Source organism: Arvicanthis niloticus, chromosome 22 (genome assembly GCF_011762505.2).
Source record: "Arvicanthis niloticus isolate mArvNil1 chromosome 22, mArvNil1.pat.X, whole genome shotgun sequence".
Lineage (NCBI taxonomy): Eukaryota > Metazoa > Chordata > Mammalia > Rodentia > Muridae > Arvicanthis > Arvicanthis niloticus.
Window position 1 is genome coordinate 30,187,080 of NC_133429.1, and position 19,232 is coordinate 30,206,311.

A 19,232-nucleotide genomic window follows, 5' to 3' on the forward strand; every position below is an offset into this window, starting at 1 on the left:
AGGGACTTGTGTCAAATAGAGCACATATCAAATGGATAGAAAAACACCCTGACAAAAGAAACCAAGAGGGGGTGGAAAGATGGCTCAGTGGTTAAGAGCATTGGCTGTTCTTCCAGAGGTCCTGAGTTCAATTCCCAGCAACCACATGTTGGCTCAAAACCATCTGTAACTGTAAAGGGATCAAATGCCCTCTTCGGGTGTGTGTGAAGACAGCTACAGTATACTCATATACATAAAAGAAAGAAAGAAAGAAAGAAAGAAAGAAAGAAAGAAAGAAAGAAAGGAAGGAAGGAAGGAAGGAAGGAAGAAAGAAAGAAAGAAAGAAAGAAAGAAAGAAAGAAAGACATTTTTATTTGTGAGGGTCCCATAATTTGTATGGCCTGAGAAGACTCTAAATTACTTTGTCATGATATCACCTTTTATCTTCATTTTACTTTCCAGCAGGAGTTTGATATGGTGTGGTGTGGTGTGGTGTGGTGTGGTGTGGTGTGGTGTGGTGTGCTGTGCTGTGCTGTGCTGTGCTGTGCTGTGCTGTGGTGTGGTGAGGTGTGGTGTGGTCTGGTCTGGTCTGGTCTGGTCTGGTCTGGTCTGGTCTGGTCTGGTGTGGTGTGGTGTGGTCTGGTCTGGTCTGGTCTGGTCTGGTCTGGTCTGGTCTGGTGTGCTGTGCTGTGCTGTGCTGTGCTGTGCTGTGCTGTGCTGTGCTGTGGTGAGGTGTGGTGTGGTCTGGTCTGGTCTGGTCTGGTCTGGTCTGGTCTGGTCTGGTCTGGTGTGGTGTGGTCTGGTCTGGTCTGGTCTGGTCTGGTCTGGTCTGGTCTGGTGTGCTGTGCTGTGCTGTGCTGTGCTGTGCTGTGCTGTGGTGTAGTTTGGTTTGGTTGGTTTGGTTTCCTGACTTGTCTGTATCATCTCTCCCCATCCCAGTAGTCTGGCTTTAAGTCAGTTGTTCTGAGTCAAAAGCACACCTTCTCTGTTTGCCATTAGATAAAAAATGCTTATTTTATTACAAAAGGCAGGTTGCAACAAGAATGTTCTTCCTAATCAAAAGTGACTGCACTCCTTACTTTCCAAGTTATCAGCTAACACTTCTCTTTAAATGAGCCGGGAATGAATTGTCCAAAATAGAAACCGGTGCTCTAAGAGGACAGCACTTCAAACAAAACTAAACATTGCCAGAAAAATAAGTCAGAAATGAAAAGTAATTAAAACATTTCAGAGGGCAGCTTAGGTGGGTTTATAGAAGATTTTTAATTTGTATGCCTGACTGATTAATAATTTGCATACCTGCTTGAATTATAATTGTGCATTTACATAAAAACAGAGTTGTTTATTCATTTCTCTGGATGAGCAACCCATTAGTTATGAAGAAAGTGGCACTTACTATATTCTCACTTATGATGTCCCAGAAAGACATTTTAGCTGGGAATTTGGCATCAAACTATTCTTGTGATTTTTCTTAATCTTACTTCAGTCCTCACAATCTAAATAGAAGAGATTGATCAATACCAGTGTACTAGTGAAAATTGGGGGCCGTGAGTTACATAGAACTGCAATTATCACTTCAAAAATGTGCCAAACTGTCTTCATATGAGTGTGTACCAACTTCTCCCCATTTGAAAAAGCACCCTGGATCACAGAAAGACCTATAGATGAATATCCATCTAATAGCTAGGCAGAACATCTGTAATTACTTTTTTAAAGATGCCAACATGACTGCAGAAGGCATCTTGTCTCATTTGATTGCTGTGTGTTACTCTCAATGTTTCTATCTGAGATTCAAGATTTGTGTTAGTATAGAGGTTCTCACACTGTAGTACTAGAATTTTTTTACTATTGAAAACCAAAGTAGCAAAAAAAAAAAAAAAAAAAAAAAAAAAATAGCAAAGAGTAATCCAGGGGCAGAACAGGTTATACAAATTAAAAGGCCCAACCAAAATGAAAAACTGCAGTCTTTTAAAACAGAAAATTATCCTCTCTTTTAGCAGAGAGGTTTCATGTATCCTCTTGACCTGCCATGTTGTTCACCCCCAGGCACCCCAGCACCTGAGGCAGAACATATAGAACCTGGCCCTTACAGCAAGTATTTCAGATGACTTTCATGAAAAAGTATTTGAGTGAAAACTTAGGAAAATGGTGTTTCTGGGAATCCTTTTTGAAAAGACCACTGTCAGATCATACACATCAAAAGTCCTAAGTCCAAATTCACTGCCTTTAAAATGAAGCTTGCATGCCTTGGGCTATCTGTGAGCTTCCGGTCTGAGCCTAGAACCCTTGACAGTCACTCTTGCTTCCCATACCTTCCACATTCTTGTCTGCTAGGGACATGCCTGCCAGAGTCTCTGCCATCCCTGTGCTCCATCACCCCAGGGACTTCGTTTGAACCTGAGCCAATTGCGACTATCAACCATGACATTTCATCTTCCAATTCTGCTCCTTCTTGAGTGAGCTCATTTTCCTGCAATGCTAACCTTCTCCCTCTTCATCTAGCTATGCCATCTCTTCTTCCTGGATTTACTTCAGGCTATGTCTTTATGTGCAAAATAAAAATAGAAAAGACGATGAAAGGAAGGAGTGATCAGATCTTAAAATTCATTATTGCATACTTTCATTACAATCTTCATAGAACTGAAGAATGGGGGGAGGTGGGTATTCATGCTGAGGTGAAGCTGAAACTTGAAAGGTTCAATGAGGTTTGCTAGAGTGGTACAGCAAGTAGGTGACAGGTGGGGGGTGCTAAATCAGTTCTAATTGACTCCAAATCTAGGCTGCAAATCTTTAAATGCAGGGTTGTTTGAGCGCAGTGGTTCTCAACCTGTGGGTTGCAGCCCCTATGGGGCTGCATATCAGATAGCCTATATATCAATTACAATATGAATCATAACAGTAGAAAATATGCTTGTAAAGTAGTAATGAAATAATTTTATGGTGGGGGTGGGTCACCACAACATGAGGAACTGTATTAAAGACCAGTAGGAAGCATAGGAGGCATTAGAATGTACCACACCATTAGGAAGATTGAGAACCATCACTTCAGTGCCCCCGCCCTCCTAGTTCTTCTAAAAAGTTATGTATATGCTGGCACAGCATATCATGATTGCCAATTTTATTCTCTTTAAGGAATTCTTCACTTGAGCACGGTACTTAAAGACAAGCAGTGTCTCTTCACTATTCCAGCCATAAAATTGAGCACAAATTTTAGTATGCCCAGAACATTGTGGATGCCTTAGTAAATTAAGTAGGTGAATGAATAAAATTGATTACATCTTCTAATTAGAAAAACTCCCAGATATAACAATAACTGAAAGAGACAAGGATCTTCATACATTACTCACAGACACACTGGGAAGACAGATAAACACACAATGAGTTTGACTAAGGGCTGAGGATGATCTATCAGAGTTTTTGAGAGCATCCTGAGAAGTTTCCTGGAGATAGGACATACTGTACAGAATCTGTTAAGTGGGAAAAGGACTTCATACATCACTTCTTCTAAAGGTACAAATGAGAGCAAAATGAACCTAAAATGTGAAATAACTGAAAAGATTCCATTTCTGGGACATGGGCTTTGAAAGAAGGTCACAGGAAGTAAGACAGAAAGGAGGACAACAGCCAAACCCGTAAGAACCTCGCAGAAAAATGGGAAGAAATCTGGAAGCTATGAAGCCTGAGAGACTTGGAAAGTCAGATTTCCATATGGAGAAAGCCATTGTTGCTGTAGTGGGTGGGATGGAGTATAGATGGAACTTTAGCCGGGGTAGCAGGAAGACAGACAAAAGGCTACTGAAGAAACTCACCTAACAGATATTAGTTCCCAAGGCCAGAATGCTGCTCATGGAAAAGAAAGATCATTGAGATGATTGCAATATGAAGACAAATAATATAAGAGAAAGATGCAAGCAGTGTACAGTTTATACAAAACCACACAAAACAGAAAAAATCTAGCTCCATCCAAATCAATCTGGATCATTAGTAGAAGGCATGATTATCATAAAAGAAAGAATTCACTAACCTGTTTGTACGGAGCATCGTTGAGGTAGATTTCAGTGTCTCCAACTGATATCAAAACACTTTTGGAACAAACAATATCATTGTCAAAGCATTTCTTGTTCTGGGAAATCACGGATATATCAGAATCATCTGTACTCTGAAACAGGTCAAGAACATTTTATTGTCACAATATGTATATTATATATAAATTCTAGTTATTTTTATTAACAAATTTGAGGTTGATAATGGCTTAAGTTATAACTAAAAAAGGATGTACTTCTAAAGCAAAAATAAAAATTATATTTAGCTAAAGGCAAGAAATTATTCTATTGAAACACCACAGTCTTTAAATAATTGCCCCTAATATTCTTTTTCAAATTTTGTTCTAGCAAAGCTTTTTAAATCCATTTCATTATCATAGCTCTACTTGACAACCATTATAGTTTTCTTTATCTATATATCCATCCATATGATATAACATTATATTATATATTTATACCTATACAAGTAACAGATTTTTACCTATATATTATTACTTAAAATAATACATATTTTCATTTTTAGAAAATAATATATTTTTCTTTATTTTAGGGATTTTTGGACTGCTTACTACCTCCAAGGAAGAACTGAAGTAGACGCAAACTTGTACCATGAACTAGCAGACAAAATAGTGCATTTATTTGAGGGTTTGCATTGAACTTCATTATGTCTCATCTAATTCTGTCAACATTTAAAATTGATTTTTATTGGAAAACAGAAAGTTGTATTATTTAAGAAGTCGGCTTTCTAGAAGAAAAGCTTTTAAACATTGAAGTTACTATAAGTCAAAAACTCACAACATGCTGATACAGACATGGGTCTCTCCGTCAAAGAGGCAGCTGTATCGATGGGATATAATCTCTATATTCTGACTCCACAAGTTCACATCCTTTCATGATGTCCACTTAGCACCATTGCGCAAATGCTCATAGCCAGTCCTCTATGCACCCACCAAGTAAGAGTGGGATTACAGCACTCCCTTCCCCAAACACACTTCAATTGCAGCAGTGTGGAAACCCTACATGTCACATGGCCCTGATGAGGATAGTACAGAACTCTAGCAAGTGGTTAAGATGCCCAGGTACACAAGTGATATCTAAAGTTTGGACATCAGTAGTTCTTAGAACAAGCCTTTCAATCAGCTGCCTTGTTAGAGTATCCAGAGTGATTCATGTGTGGATCTGTTCCAGTATGTGTGTTAAACATTCCTTCCCTACCACACTCAAATGCCCTGTGTACAGCAGGCACACTATTCTAATGAATCCCTTCTTGATATGTGCTTATGTATCAGAGTTCAGCCTACTTCTCAAGCAATAAGGGCCATTGACTTTAAGCAATGACGTATGCCACCATTTGGGCAGTGACACTATGCTGTTGTTAACTATCTAGGCCAGGATTAGTCGTCAGTGTTCTGCCTGGCTTTCCTGTAACTGTTTATGAGTGCTCTGAGAGACATGGACTGAAGTTTATCTCCCTAAGATGATCCCCTAGAAGTTGAGAGAGAATACCAAGACCATAGTGAGCTCCTGTATTTGTGATCTCATCAACTTCCCATGAAAGCCGCTGCCATGGTAATGTCCTGGCTGTGAGTAGCATCTCTGGGATGACACTGACCTAAATACACAATCAAGGATGTCGTGAGAAATTGAAGTGATGCTTCCATGGGCTTTCTGCTTCAGTAAGTTAAAAGTATCTGCTTCTAGATGCTTCTTTTATACTTGCAACCTAAGAGGGATTCTGTGGCTTTCCAGCTTCACAATTTAAAATTTTCATGTATGTATACTGTATTTATATCATTTCCCTGTTTTTATCTTTCTTCCAATGATCCCTTCACCTCTACAATACACTCTCTTCCCCTCCCTCACTTACTGCCCTTTTACATAACTATTATTAGGTGTGTGTGTGTGTTGTTGTTGTTGTTGTTGACATGTCAACTGGTAATATCATTATGCAGGTCTTGTTTAGGTGATCAAATTGTTGAGATGTTGTGGATGCAGCATCCCTGCCATATATAAAAGACACAGTCTACCAGCACACATTCTGGCCCCTTGGCGTTTTCAATTGTTTCTTCTTCTCTTCCATGATGTTCCTTGAATCTTGGATATAGCAATGGGGTTGTGGATGTATCATTTGGGGCTAGGCACCGCATGGTTCAGTGTTCCCTACATGTTGACCAGTTTTAGATTTTTATAATGGTTTTTGCTGCTGCAAGAAGCTCCTTTGATGAGAGACAAGAGCTATACTTATTGGTGGGTATAAGACTAAGTATTGATAATACAGTGAAAATTATCCTTGTTTAAGAATGTGCCAGTAGTTGTTTCTTCCCTAGATTTTATGTACTCACCAGCCATGGACAGTTGGCTAGGTTTACAGTTCCAGGTGTGAATTACCTCCTATTGAGTGGACCTTAAGTCCAATTAGGTTACTACCAAGATATAAATACTACTGTTGCACCTTTGAGGATAGCTTGCTGTGCTGGTTATTACTGTGGTTTATAGATATCACAGGGTGAGGCGGTTGTTGATTGATTTTCTTCCATGTCATCCTTGTTCAGTATCATAAAACATTGCTAATGAAGCCATTTTTCAAAGACCCCATTACCAGAGAGTTGACAGCTGAGTAACCCTAGAGCCAACTGTCCCTCCCATCATGGCTCACTGTAAAAACTTACCACGAATGTCACTGGAGCATGTGCTGAGCACTGGCCTCCAGAATATCACTAGCTAGAGAGAAAAACTTTAAGTTGTCATCATGCATTTTGGAGCAGATGAAAATCTGGGCTGAGACATAGAGTAAAATGTACCACACATACACAGGCCCGTGTCTACATGAAGGACTGCACAAGGGATGCTGGTACCCATGCGCGAGCAAGAGATGTACAAAGACGTTGCACTCACAAACAATTCCTTTTCTTCACTTTTAGTTTTCTCTTGTTTAATATCTAACTTCATCTTAGTGGACCAACTTTGCTTTATACTACCCAATTACTTTCCTTTTGTGTCTGAATAGGTTTTCCCAAAGAACAGGAGTGAGCGTGAAGGTAGAGGCCTCCCTGCCTCAACCTCCAAGTGCTGAGATGGTCTTAGGTTGTATGACTGCAATGCTGCCTCCTCCTTTTATTTTCATCCTATCCTCAGTAAAGCAGCCCTAAATTCTTGCTTTGCCTTTGCTGTTTCCTCTTTACTTACTTTTTTCTCCTCTATTTTTTTTCTCACGATTAATAGACTCAATCTGCTTATTTCCTTTCCATCCATACCCTGAATGACTAATGTCTTATAACACACTACACTGCCAAGTCAGATGACATAGCTGAGCAGAGTCATGCTTTACAATTAAAGTACAAAACTTCCTAGAATGAACACAAACTAAACATAGTCCATGACCATGAATCCATCTGTGTGGAAAGAATGTGAAGGGGTTCTATCTACTGAAGAGAATACTAGAGACATCAGGTCACAAGGAGAAGGAAGCAACACTAAGACAAGAAATAACCAATACGATCGGGACTGTGCGAGGATTATAAAAACAACTAAATTCATACACACCCCTCAATAGTAACTCTGAGTGCTGTGGTCTTATTTCTATAATCAAAATGTGTAGACTAGGGTGGTAGGTGTTAAAACTGGACTGATCTATTTCTTGACTACAAGAAATGTATCTCGCTGGAAAAGAGGAATGAAAAATATCTCAAGCAAAATGTAGCTAGAAAGCAGGCAGGCATAGAAATACCAACATCCAACAGGATATATTCCAAACTAAAAATTATTCAAAAGAAATGAAGAAAGGCAATTATATAATTATAAATGCATCTGCATTGATCACTGCTATATTTAGAGATATAAATTATTCCAACATAGAACAATGAGTGACTACAATATGTCATTTTCACAGACAGGTAATCCAGATGAATCACTAACATAGAAATGTCGATTTTTCATGACACGATAGAGCAAATGAATTTAACAAACTTCTGTAATATCCCAGCCAAACATTGCAGAATATACATTCTTTTCACTAGCCCATGGAAATGTATTATTTAAAATATTCTAGAAAATATGTTGACACAAAACAAGTCTCAACAAATGTAAGAAAATTCAAAATGGTTTCTTGGATTCCATCTGACAGCAGTGGAATGAAGGTAAGCTGAAAGTGATGAGTGAAACCACCTACAGGACATACACAAACTTGTACAGAGTAAAGGACAGCACTTGATGAGGAGAGGATCAGTGAAGAAATGGGGGTGTTTCTAGATTCCTAGAATCAAATGAAAAAACAATATCAAGCATAAAATTTAAAACAAATAAAATGTCGCCTAACAAATCTAACCAAGGAAACAAAGAAATTCTACAATAAATATTTTTAAACAACTAAAGAAATTGAAGAGGATTCTAGAAGATTTAAAATTCCTTTGCTCAAATGTCAACAGAATTAATGTATTAAAAATGGTTATGTCACCAAACCAATGTACAGATTCAATGTAATTCCCATCAAAATTCTGGAGATATTCTCGATAAAATAGAAAAATGAATATTAACTTTAGTGGGAAATCACAAAATATCATGGGTAGCCAATGGAATTCTAAACAAAAAGAATTATGCCAAACTTACAGCAGTACTTGATTTCAAGTTACAATACAAAGTCATACAAAGAAAAACATTGATACAAAACAGCATTGATACAAAACAGATATGTAGAGATGTGTATCACTGTAGCAGAGAAGCAGAATTAAATACAGACAGCAGATTAAATACAGATATCTGTTTTTTGACAAAATTTTCAAAAGCATACATTGGAGAAAAGAGGCCTCTTAAATGTTCCATGGAAAATAAATTTACACACGGAAAAGTCAAACTAGAGCCTCCTCTCTTATCTTGTAAAAAAAAAAAAAATAGTCAGATGGATCCATGATCAAAACATAGGACCTGAAACTCTGAAGCTATTAAGAAGAAAAAAAAAAAAAAACTCTAAAACGGTGGTTCTCAATCTGGAGGTCAAATGACCCTTTAACAGGGGTCACCTATGGCCATCTGAATATCAGATATTTACATTGTAATTCATAATGGTAGCAAAATTACAGCTATGAAATAGCAAAGAATTAATTTTATGGGTGGCAGTCACAACATGAGGAACTGTATTAAAGAGTTGCAGAATTAGAAAGGCTGAGAACCACTGCTCTAAGATACAAGTGGAAGCAAGAAACTTATGAAAAGAATTCCAATAGATCAAGGAATGATGCCAAGAACTGAAAAAAAATTTACATTACACATAATTTAAAAGATTCTTCACAGAAAGTAAATCAAAGTAATGAGAGGGTCTGCAGGATGGGAGAAAGTCTTTGCCACATGTAGATATGACAGAATTAGAGTATAGAAAGAACAAAAATAAATCAATAATAAACGTACGTTATTTGGTGACTAAATGAAATTAAGAACTTTTAAAAGATGAAAGACAAATGGAAAAAATATTCTTATCCTTAGCCATTAGAAAATGTAAATCAAAATTGCGTTAAGATTCCCTCTCATCCCATTCAGAATGGCTATCACCGATAAACCATAAGCCAAAAATAATAACCAGAAAGAGGATAAATATTCCCATTTACAAGCAGGGAGGAAGATATAAACTTGTCAAACACCATGAAAATCAGTATGAAGATTCCTCAAAACTACTAAAACCAGATCTTTCATGTGACTCAAGTAAACCCCTGCTGAGTGTATGCCAGGATCATTCCAAATCAACACAGATTTCCATCCATAGTCGGATAAAGAAAATGTATACACACACATACATATATACACTCATGTGTGCACGCGTGCATGCACACATGCACATGCAATTTTACTTAGCCATAAGAAGAATGAAATCACATCACATGTTGGAAAGTGGATAGAAGGTAGATGTTTAAAATTAAGGAAAATAAGTCAAACATACGACTATATATTTTTTCTCACTTGTGAGTCCTAGATTTTACATACAACTATTAAACCATTTTTACACACACACGTGCAATACACACATGCACACATACATGTACATACATGCATGCAGACATGTGTATATGAACATGCACACAGGCACACACATACATACACACATACACACATATGTACACACATGTGTATGCTCACACAGGTACATGAGGTGACAGCAGAAAGGCTACTAGAAGAAACTAGACTAGCAGAGGTTAGAAGGACTATTCATGAACTTGTTCAAAGTATGTGGGACACATGCAGAATTTCTTTTATAAAAACCAGCACTGTGAACAATGAATAAACATCAAGCAAAACAATTTTTAGAAGAGGGATAGATTGATGTCACCATTATTTATTTTATTAAATGCAAAGGCAGAACTGAAAAATTTTAGTTTGTTCCTGTTTGCTTTGGTTTTGACAATGGCACTGGGAAAGAAATTAGGAACAGTTCTAGTAATGGTAGAAGAGTAAAGTCCAACTTGTAAGGACTCCTTTGTTTCGGAGAACATCATGTAATACACCTAGAACATCTGTACACACCTAAATCTATGCTTTCCTGGACCCCTTTCCTTCCTGACTTGCACTTGATACATCCTCTGCTGAATCAAAGTGCCTCAGTCTCTGCTCTCTCATACAAGAACATCTCAGACTCCGCAGCCTCAGAATTCATTAACATATGGTGGTATCTGTATTTTCAATTCACAAATTATAATTGCATATATTCATGAGTAAAGCCCCAATATTATAGACACAAAGTGTGGAATAATTAGGTTAAATTGATTAATATATTCATCAGCTCATATGCTTACCATTTTCCCCGGGGGGGGGGGGGGGGGGGCAAATGTTTATACCTTTTTGCAAATTTCTAAAGTGGTCTTTCTCTCTCTAAATGTCAAAAGTCTTTGTCCCTCACCCTTCCACTAACTTGAAAGGATGTTTCATCAAAAGGAGAAAACGGATGGAGACATCCCATGGAGTCAGCTCTAGACTGAGAAGTTGGGTACAATGATGGGCAAAAGTAGAGATGGGCCTGGGCTCATTTAAACATTAGGTAGGGCTGGGGCATTATCATGTCACCACAAAAAGCAATTTCAAAGCCACATATAAACTCCCTGTGTGCCGTCTTTTGAGACAGATGAGGGTGTATTTTCCTCATAAAAATGTTATTAAAAGCATATGGATTTTCATGTAAATTCTCTATACATAGATTTTTTTCACATCACTAGCAATATGAGCACTAAATCGATATATACCCTAGTTTGGCCCAATTATTCTTGCCTTGTTCATAATTGCTGCAGCAGTGCCTAGAGGAGAGGGTTTAGTGAGTGGTGTTGACAGAGTAATTAATGTGTCTTTTCCTTGATGAGTGCAGGGAGCTCTTGGCTTCTTTCTGAACAATCCTCTGCAAAGCATTGCCTGAACTTTGAAAAGCACCATAATAAGGACCATTAAGATGATTATAGCATTGTTCTGCTAAAAAAAAAAAAAATAATGTCATACTTTTATGTTCTTGTGAATAGTTTTTAAAGCAGAAAAAAAGTATATAATGCAGGATTTTATTTGTTCTTCCTCTCAGGAAGAGTTATTTAGATTAAAAGATAAGAGAAGTAGGCTGCGAGGCTTTTATTACAATAAAATTTCTGTTATTATTAATCAGAGTACATCAGTGTTAGCTCTGTTATTTATATTGAATCAGAAATGTCAAGAAATGTTCTCTATTATATGTTTTGTCTTCTAACACTGTGCTGTGTTGACAGAAACCTAAAACAATAGCAATGCTAAGAGTTCTGTGTCTATAGTTCCCATTCCTGATCTACTTCAACTTAATATTAGGTTTTGAAATAATGTGACAGTTACTAGGCAACCCAACAACAACTACAAAGCTAGATGGAAAAGGTCAATATCAAGGCTCTTTACTCTCTCCATGCTCAAAGCCCTGATAGACAATAGACCATCAAATGATTCCAAAACTTCACCTGTCAGCACCTTTCAATGTAGAACAGTATTTCACTTGACAGGATAGTGTCAGCATCTGTCACATCGAAGTCTCAACCCCCTTTAAGGGAACCATTCTATACAAAGCCCCTGCTAAACAGGGTTGTGTCTTCAAGGTGTTATGAGGTCACAACAATTTGGAATTTCATGGAAGCAACACACATAGAAATAGAGAACCTGTAATAGCCAGAGTTTTAAGAACACTAGAGAAGAGAGCACAAAAGTGGGCCAGGTCATCAGAAACAAAGGACCAGACATCAGTGGATACCAGAAGATAAGAAAACAAAAGAGGATGAAAACTACAAAGGTTTAGAGGAGATTTCTCGATGGATAGAGTACTTGCTCTAAAAGCAGAATGACCTTGAATTCCATCACCAAATCTCTATTTAAAAAAAATCCTGATCCAGGGACATACATTTTCAGTTCTTAGGAGACAGAAATAAATTCCTGGTGCTCAATAGCTATATTCAGAATAGCCTTTTTTTTAAATCTCAGGTTCAATGAGAGAGCTTGTCTCAAAAAGTCCAGTGGGGAAGTATTTAGGTAGATTCCTCTGGCCTCTGGACACAACACACACACACACAGAGAGAGAGAGAGAGAGAGAGAGAGAGAGAGAGAGAGAGAGAGAGAGAGAGAGAGAGAGAGACAGAGACAGAGACAGAGACAGAGAGAGAGCAAGAGAGAGTTTTCACCATTCACCAGAACATAAAGTCTGTGTGTCTGCATGTATGTGAAAACTTAGGCTAGGTTTAGAAATTTCAGGAAGCTCTCAGGGGTTTAAGAAAGGCAGCAACATTTGAAGGATGAGCTAAGGAGAACACTGAAGACCTACCCAAAAATAAGTTATGGGAAGAACCCTGTCAGTACTCTACTGTTGCCTGCTGCAGGTTCACAGAATGAGAGTTTGACTCTGAAATCTGAAAACTAGAATATATACCTCCTAGTTTTGTTTAAAAAAAACACACACACCAATGGTCTCCTGTAAAAGTAACGTTTATTTGCCAGAGTAATTCCCATCTCATTGGCTTACTGCCGAATAAACTCACCCTTGCTACTAGTTCTTTCTGGACTCTGGCTGGTTGGTTCAACTCAGCCATTTTGATTCAAACCCCTCTCTCAACTGATCAATTTAATCTGGCTTCTCTCAGTTTTGTCAATGACTTGCTCTGCTTGACCTCTAAGTAACTCTGGTAATTTGTTCTAATCTTCTGACTCCTTCTTAGTCTCTGGCTTAATCTATTTCTGCTGACCTGCCCTAAACTGCTTGAACTCAAAAATGAACTTAACTCCATGTACTGCACACACTGCACTGACTCACAATAGACTCAATTCCCAACTCACTGACAAACTGACTCCCCCCCGCCCATTACTGCTACTGCTGCTGCTGTTCTTAAATAGCTTTTCTCCTAAGAGTTGGGCATATCCTATCTCTGACTCATTCTGTGAAATCTTTCTCTGAATAGTCACTTTGTCTGCCCCTCAATTAGACATCATTGTTTGGGATTAAAGGTGTGCACTAAGGTTATGTCTGCATTCCAGCCAGACCACACAGACCTAGAGGGTATTTGGACATGATCAGAGCAGCCATGTTGCTGGATTAAAATTCCTCTACAGTCTTCTTTGTGGAAGTTTTTAGCACTGGTCATAATGCTGGAAGTTTTGGACACTGTCAGTATATTTTTCCTCTTAAATCATATCTTGCTTCATAAAATACAGTTATGACCTTTTCTCTAAATCCATCTCAAGACACAAATATAACATCCTATGTGATGTGGTAAAAAGCAAACATCTAAAATAAATAAAAGAGCAGAGTATTTTAATTCTTGAATTCTAACAAGTATTTACGCAGCAAAGTTATAGGAAATGCTATACCTGGAACTTGGTTGTATTAAGAAAACATGCAATCTAGTGATAAGCAAAATCAACCCAAACTTCCTTCAGTGGGGAGGTCAAAGAACTCTACACCTTTAAAATAATACTAAGTGTTAATTTTTTAGAGTCTATTTCTGAAATAAAAGTAAATACTTTATGAATTAGATTACTGTGTGCTCCTTAGGATCGAAAGAAACTCAAGATAAGTTTGTCCACCTGAAAAGCCTGGGCTTGCAATTAAATATAAAGATGACAAGGAGCTGGCTGACAGAAGAAAGTTGAATCTGCTCTTCAAAGGTGACTTTGACACTGTAATACCCAATCAGAGTGATGCAACATGCCACCTTCCCTTTTCAATGGAAGCACTGATGAATTCAGAAGGAAGTCTTTGCCATAGGAAGTCTTGGCAGATGGTGTGAGCTAAGCAAGTATGACCACTAAAAATCAAAGGAAAGGAAAGGAAAGGAAAGGAAAGGAAAGGAAAGGAAAGGAAAGGAAAGGAAAGGAAAGGAAAGAAGAAAAACGTGTAGAGAAAAAGTTAGAATTTGGAAAGATGGCTTAGCAGTTAATAGCACTGTTGCTTTTTTTAGAGGGCAAGGATTCAGCTCCCAGCACCTACATAGTGGCTCAGAACAACTCATAGGGCATTTCCTACCCTCCACTGACCTCTGTGAACACCAGGCATCACACAATACATACATGCATGCAAAACATTCAGATGCATAAAATAAATCTTTAAGAATATATTAAAAGTCGTTCTAAAAAACAAATGTAAAAATACATAGTGGATAATGCTGTTTTCTAATGCAAAATATAATAAAGATTTTTTTCTTCCTAGGTAGAAGATATTAATGGGTAGTTACTAAGTACATAATGCCCATAATTCCCCAAACAAATTGAGGAGGGAAAGAAAGGAAAAATAAAAACATAATCACTCCTTGAAACTTTATAACTTCTCAAATAAATCTGTTTTGGTATAGAGATGTATAGTAAATGTGTTTTTATTGAGATAGTTTATAATTAATAAACATAATTTAAATGAATTAATGAAGAGAAAGGACTCTTGTCACACATTATAGACTATTTGCAAGTAAAAAGTGGGAATTAGCTATAAATGCATTCGTTAGGCAGTTGTAAATTATTTTTATACTTAAGAGGAAAATACCATTTGGCAGAATTTTCTCTTACTACTTGAAATGGCATCACAAAAATATTTTAAACAGAAATAACATATTCCATGGAACAGGATATGCTTGATACAATGTTATCAAAGGAATTTCCTTTTACTCATTATGACTTAAAGTATTCAGAAGAGGAGAATTTCAAAAAACAATGATCATATAGACATTCCATTATGGTTTCTTGTACAAATGCTTCCACCTTTCCCAGTAGAAGTGTGGTTTCCAGACATACAGCATCATTACCACCGGATACCTTGTTTAAAAAGTCGAACCCAAGACTCCACTGCAACCTATGGAAACAGTCCACACTTTAACAACATCGCCAGATGATGCACAACATGCACACTAAAGTCTAAAAGTGTTTTTGTGTAATCATCACAATAAAGGCAGTTATATGAGTTTCCTAGAAATGCTAGTTAGTACAAGTAAAGCAATTCATTTAACTGCCCTTCCTCTACAATGTAAGGAGACTATTAAAAAAAATTAAACCAGTGATTTTTAACTTTATAATTTAGTCATAACTATGCTAGTCTCTAAAAGAAGCCAAAAAGAAATATAACTCTTTGCACTGAAGTATAGTGACATACAATCTAATTGCACAGATATAATATAATCAGAATAAAATTAGCAACCTGTTTTTACATGACGACTATTGAAACAACAGGACAAAAGAACTAGACGGATCAATGCAAGTCAGAAAAGACAAGTAATAGAACGTACATTGGTTGCTGGGTCTTTTCACATGCCAAACATCAAGCAAAACACATACCAAAAAACAAAACATGGAATTTCCACAGTCAGACATGTTATTGATTGAGCCACTGAAAGAGACATAGGTTAACATAATAAAGACTGTTTTTGACAAACTCATAGCTAACATCATCACAAATGGAGGAAATTTAAAGGAATCCCTCCCAAAATCAGGAGCCAACAGCAGAGTCCGCTGCCCCCACTCATTTTAGATGCTATCTGGAGCAATAAAACAAGTGTAGAAAAGTAAAGGATGCAAGTAAGAAAATAACTCAAATATTCACCCATTTTCAAATGATATGACAGGTTACATAGCAGAATCTACAAAAATCCCAGCAGAAAATGTGTAGAAATGAGCAATAATTTCACCAAAGTGGGAGGAGACAAAACTAGCTTACAAATGTCAGTAGCCTTTCTATGTACTCAATAACAAACATGTTGAGAAGAAGATCCCATTCACAATAGCCTATAAAAACTAAAATATCTAGAAATAAACACACCCAAGGAAGTGAAGGGCTTCTACAGTGGCATTAAATCTCTAATTAAAAATGATTTGAAGACTCTAGATGAAGGAAACACCTCCCATGCTCATGAACTGATGGAATTACTATTGTGAAATAAGCATTCTATCAAAAGCAATTTTAGATCCAATGTAATCCCAATAAAGATCCCCAAAACAGTCTTCACAAAAATTGAAAAAAAACACAGAAACAAAAACAGTGCTGAACAAACTGGACATTAGAAGAATGAAATTAAACCCATACTTATCACCCTGCACAAAAATTGAATTCCAAATGGATTGAAGAACTCACAGTGAAACCTGAAGCCCTGGAACTGCTAGAAGAAAATATAAATAACCCCTTAAAGGATGAAAGAGTATAAAATAACTTTCTGAATAGGACATCACTTGAATTAAGGCAAAAAAAATGACAAATAAGACTACAAAGAACCACAATATGTAAAGAGAAGAGGCAACTGACAAAGTGAGAGAATCTTTGCAAGCTATACATCTGATAGAGGATTAATATGCAGAGTATACAAAGAATCTCAAAATAAAAGAATTATTTTAAAAAAAAATGGCCCAGTTCAAATGGGCACAGACCTCAACAAAAAACCTACAAGAAGAAATAAAAATAACTAAGAAATATTTCAAAAAGAATGTTCAACATCCTTACTAATTAGGGAAGTGAAAACTAAAATTATTTTGAGATTTCATCTTACCCCACTGAGAATGGTTAAGATCAAGAAAACAACTCAAGGACAAATGCTGAAGAGAATAAGGGACAGGGGGAAATACTGTTTGTAGGATTGCAAACTGGTGCAGCAACTCTGGAATTCATTCTGGAGGATGCTCAAAATATTAACAATAGATCTACTGTATGATGCAGATATAACACTCTATCATGTGTCCGAAAGACGTGTTGCCCTGCTCCAGGAATACTTGCCCAGCCATGTTCATTGTTACTCTATTCATAGTAACTATGGAATAAAAACAATCTAAATGATCCTCAACTGATGAATGAATAAGATTTGGCATATATACCCATTTGTTCTATTCATCTGTAAGAAATACTAAATAAAATTTGAAGGTGGATGTAACTAGAAAATATTATACTGAATGACTCAACTCTGTCCTAGGAAGACAAATGCTACAAACTCTCATTTATGGGTGCATATATATGCATATATACATTCATATATATGTAATATATATATATATACATATATATATATATATATATATATATATATATATATATATATATACAAGTATATAACCTGGAGTAACTATGAATACCAGGAAAGTAAAAAGAAAAGAAAGGAAAGGAAAGGAAAGGAAAGGAAAGGAAAGGAAAGGAAAGGAAAGAAATAAAATAAAGCCATGGCAGTGGGGAGAGAAATTAACTACTAGAACAATGGTGCTATGAAGGAGGGACATGAAAGATAGTTGGGGTTGAAAAAAGGCCAGTATAGACCGTGAGGGAAGGAGGATATACAATACAAAGGATGCTTGAGATGAGTTGGTCAGGGCGGTCCAAAGAGTCCCAAAATAATAAAGGAGATTGATGTTGCCCTTGACTACCTCCCAGAACTTGGAGTTGAGACCCCATTACTTAAGACACCACACACTTCAGACAACGGACTTGAAGTATTGAGCTGGAACTAACCTGGAATTTTCCTCCCTCTCGTAGTGACTTAGAATTTTTATTGCTGCATTGAAAGACCACAAGCAAAAACAATTTGAGGGGGAAAGAATTTGCTTGGCTTAAGCTTCCACAACACTGTTCATCACTTGAAGGAAGTGAGGACAAGACCTCAAACAGGGCAAGAACCTGGATGCAGGAGCCAATGGAGAGACCACAGAAGAGTCTGCTTACCAGCTGGTTCATCTTGGCTTGCTCGGCCTGTTTTTTTTTAATAGAACCCAGGGCCACCAGCCCAAGGATGGCATCACCCACAAATATCTGGGCTCTCCCCAATAAATCACTAATTAAGAAAATGCCCTACCAGCTTGCCTACAGCCAGCTCTTATGGAGGCATTTTATCAGTCTGGGATTCTTCCTCTTTGATGACTCTAGCCTGTGTCAAGTTGACATAAAATTAGCCAGCATACATAATATCTAAAGATGGTATGTAAATTATCAAGGGGAAAAAAAGCAACCAATAGTTGTACCCAAATGTAAACCCTATCCCAAGGATGCAATATTGGCACGTATATCTTGGAGGTAACCAACAGCTTGGACTTAAAGCCCATCAAATAGATGGGGATTCATGGCTAGTGCTGTAAAGCTTGCCAACCAACAGTGGCTAATGAAACCATGAAATCTACGGGAGATCACATTACTGCCACTTTTCTAAAACAATTAAGAGTCCAGCTCCATTCTAAATATACACCCTTATGCCTACAAATAAGCATAGCTCCCATCCCTCATTAAATAAGTTCCTTTTGCAGCAGACAGAATTGCTGCACACATGAACTTCTCAAAGATGCAGTCACCTAAACAAGCTTAACGACAATCTAGTTGAACTACACTGTGGATAATGTAAATCTCATTAGGTTCTACGCCTAGATAAAGATCTACAGATAATTAATGGCCCTTGTGAAAGGGAGAATCAGTTTTATATAGGGAGACCACTGATGCACTCTCCAGCCACTAGGTTTAGCCCTAAATACATAAAGACATAAGTAACATTAAACAAACTCAGCAAGCTGTATATGTATACACATGTGTGTGTGTGCGTGCATGCGTGTACACATGTATAAAACACTAAAGAAAAGCTCATAAATTTAAGAAAGAGTTAGGGAGACAGGAAAAGAGTTTGGGGCAAGAGGGCAAGGTGGAAATTGTGTAAATGCAGCAGACATGTATGAAATTTAAAATATTAAAAAAATTAATTTAAAAATATAAGAATATACTTGACAAATGCCATAATTATATGACAC

At 37.2% G+C, this 19,232-nt stretch overlaps 1 protein-coding gene across 1 annotated transcript in view; it reads right to left on the reverse strand.

Annotated features, from left to right (window-relative positions):
• The window catches only part of Otogl (otogelin like), a 140,615-nt gene that overhangs the window by 63,566 nt on the left and 57,817 nt on the right, over nucleotides 1–19,232 (reverse strand). Inside the window, exon 26 of the mRNA XM_076920159.1 lies at nucleotides 4,004–4,138. Coding sequence (XP_076776274.1) covers nucleotides 4,004–4,138 — 135 coding nt within the window. The remainder of the gene's footprint in view (nucleotides 1–4,003; nucleotides 4,139–19,232) is intronic.